Source organism: Chaetura pelagica, unplaced genomic scaffold, assembly GCF_000747805.2.
Source record: "Chaetura pelagica isolate M959 unplaced genomic scaffold, ChaPel_1.0 scaffold251, whole genome shotgun sequence".
Taxonomy (NCBI): Eukaryota; Metazoa; Chordata; class Aves; order Apodiformes; family Apodidae; genus Chaetura; species Chaetura pelagica.
In genome coordinates this window covers 1056496-1056952 of record NW_009952271.1, presented here as the reverse complement: position 1 = coordinate 1056952, position 457 = coordinate 1056496, and the positions used below count along the sequence as shown (strand labels likewise).

General features: G+C 61.7%; 1 protein-coding gene across 1 annotated transcript in view; it reads right to left on the bottom strand.

The window, feature by feature from the left end:
- LOC104397767 (peroxisomal N(1)-acetyl-spermine/spermidine oxidase-like) overlaps positions 1-457 on the bottom strand; it is a 15959-nt gene that overhangs the window by 998 nt on the left and 14504 nt on the right. Inside the window, exon 12 of the mRNA XM_010007778.1 lies at positions 311-421. Coding sequence (XP_010006080.1) covers positions 311-421 — 111 coding nt within the window. The remainder of the gene's footprint in view (positions 1-310; positions 422-457) is intronic.

The following is a 457-nucleotide window of genomic DNA, read 5'->3' as shown; positions in this document are numbered from 1 at the left end:
GTGGGTGCAAACTGGAGCCCAGGAGGTTCCATGTGAATCTCAGGAAGAACTTCTTTGCTGTGAGAGTGACAGAGCCCTGGGCCAGGCTGCCCAGAGAGGCTGTGGAGTCTCCTTCTCTGGAGACATTCCAACCCCCCTGGCCACGTTCTTGTGTGATGTGCTCTGGGTGACCCTGCTCTGGCAGGGGGTTGGGCTGGGGGAGCTTTCCAGGTCCCTTCCAACCCCTGGGATTCTGTGATTCTATGAAATGACCAGAGAGGGACCCACAGGTGTCCCCACTACAGCCTGGGTGCCCCCCCCGGGCAAGTGCCCACTGGTCACCTGGGATGGTCCCCAGCAGGATCTCAGGTTGCCCAAACTGCGCCTTCTCCCCGGCGTAGATGATGTCACACATCATGGCCAGCTCGCAGCCGCCTCCCAGCTGGGACAGGGGTGGAACGGGGGGTCAGGGAGCGCT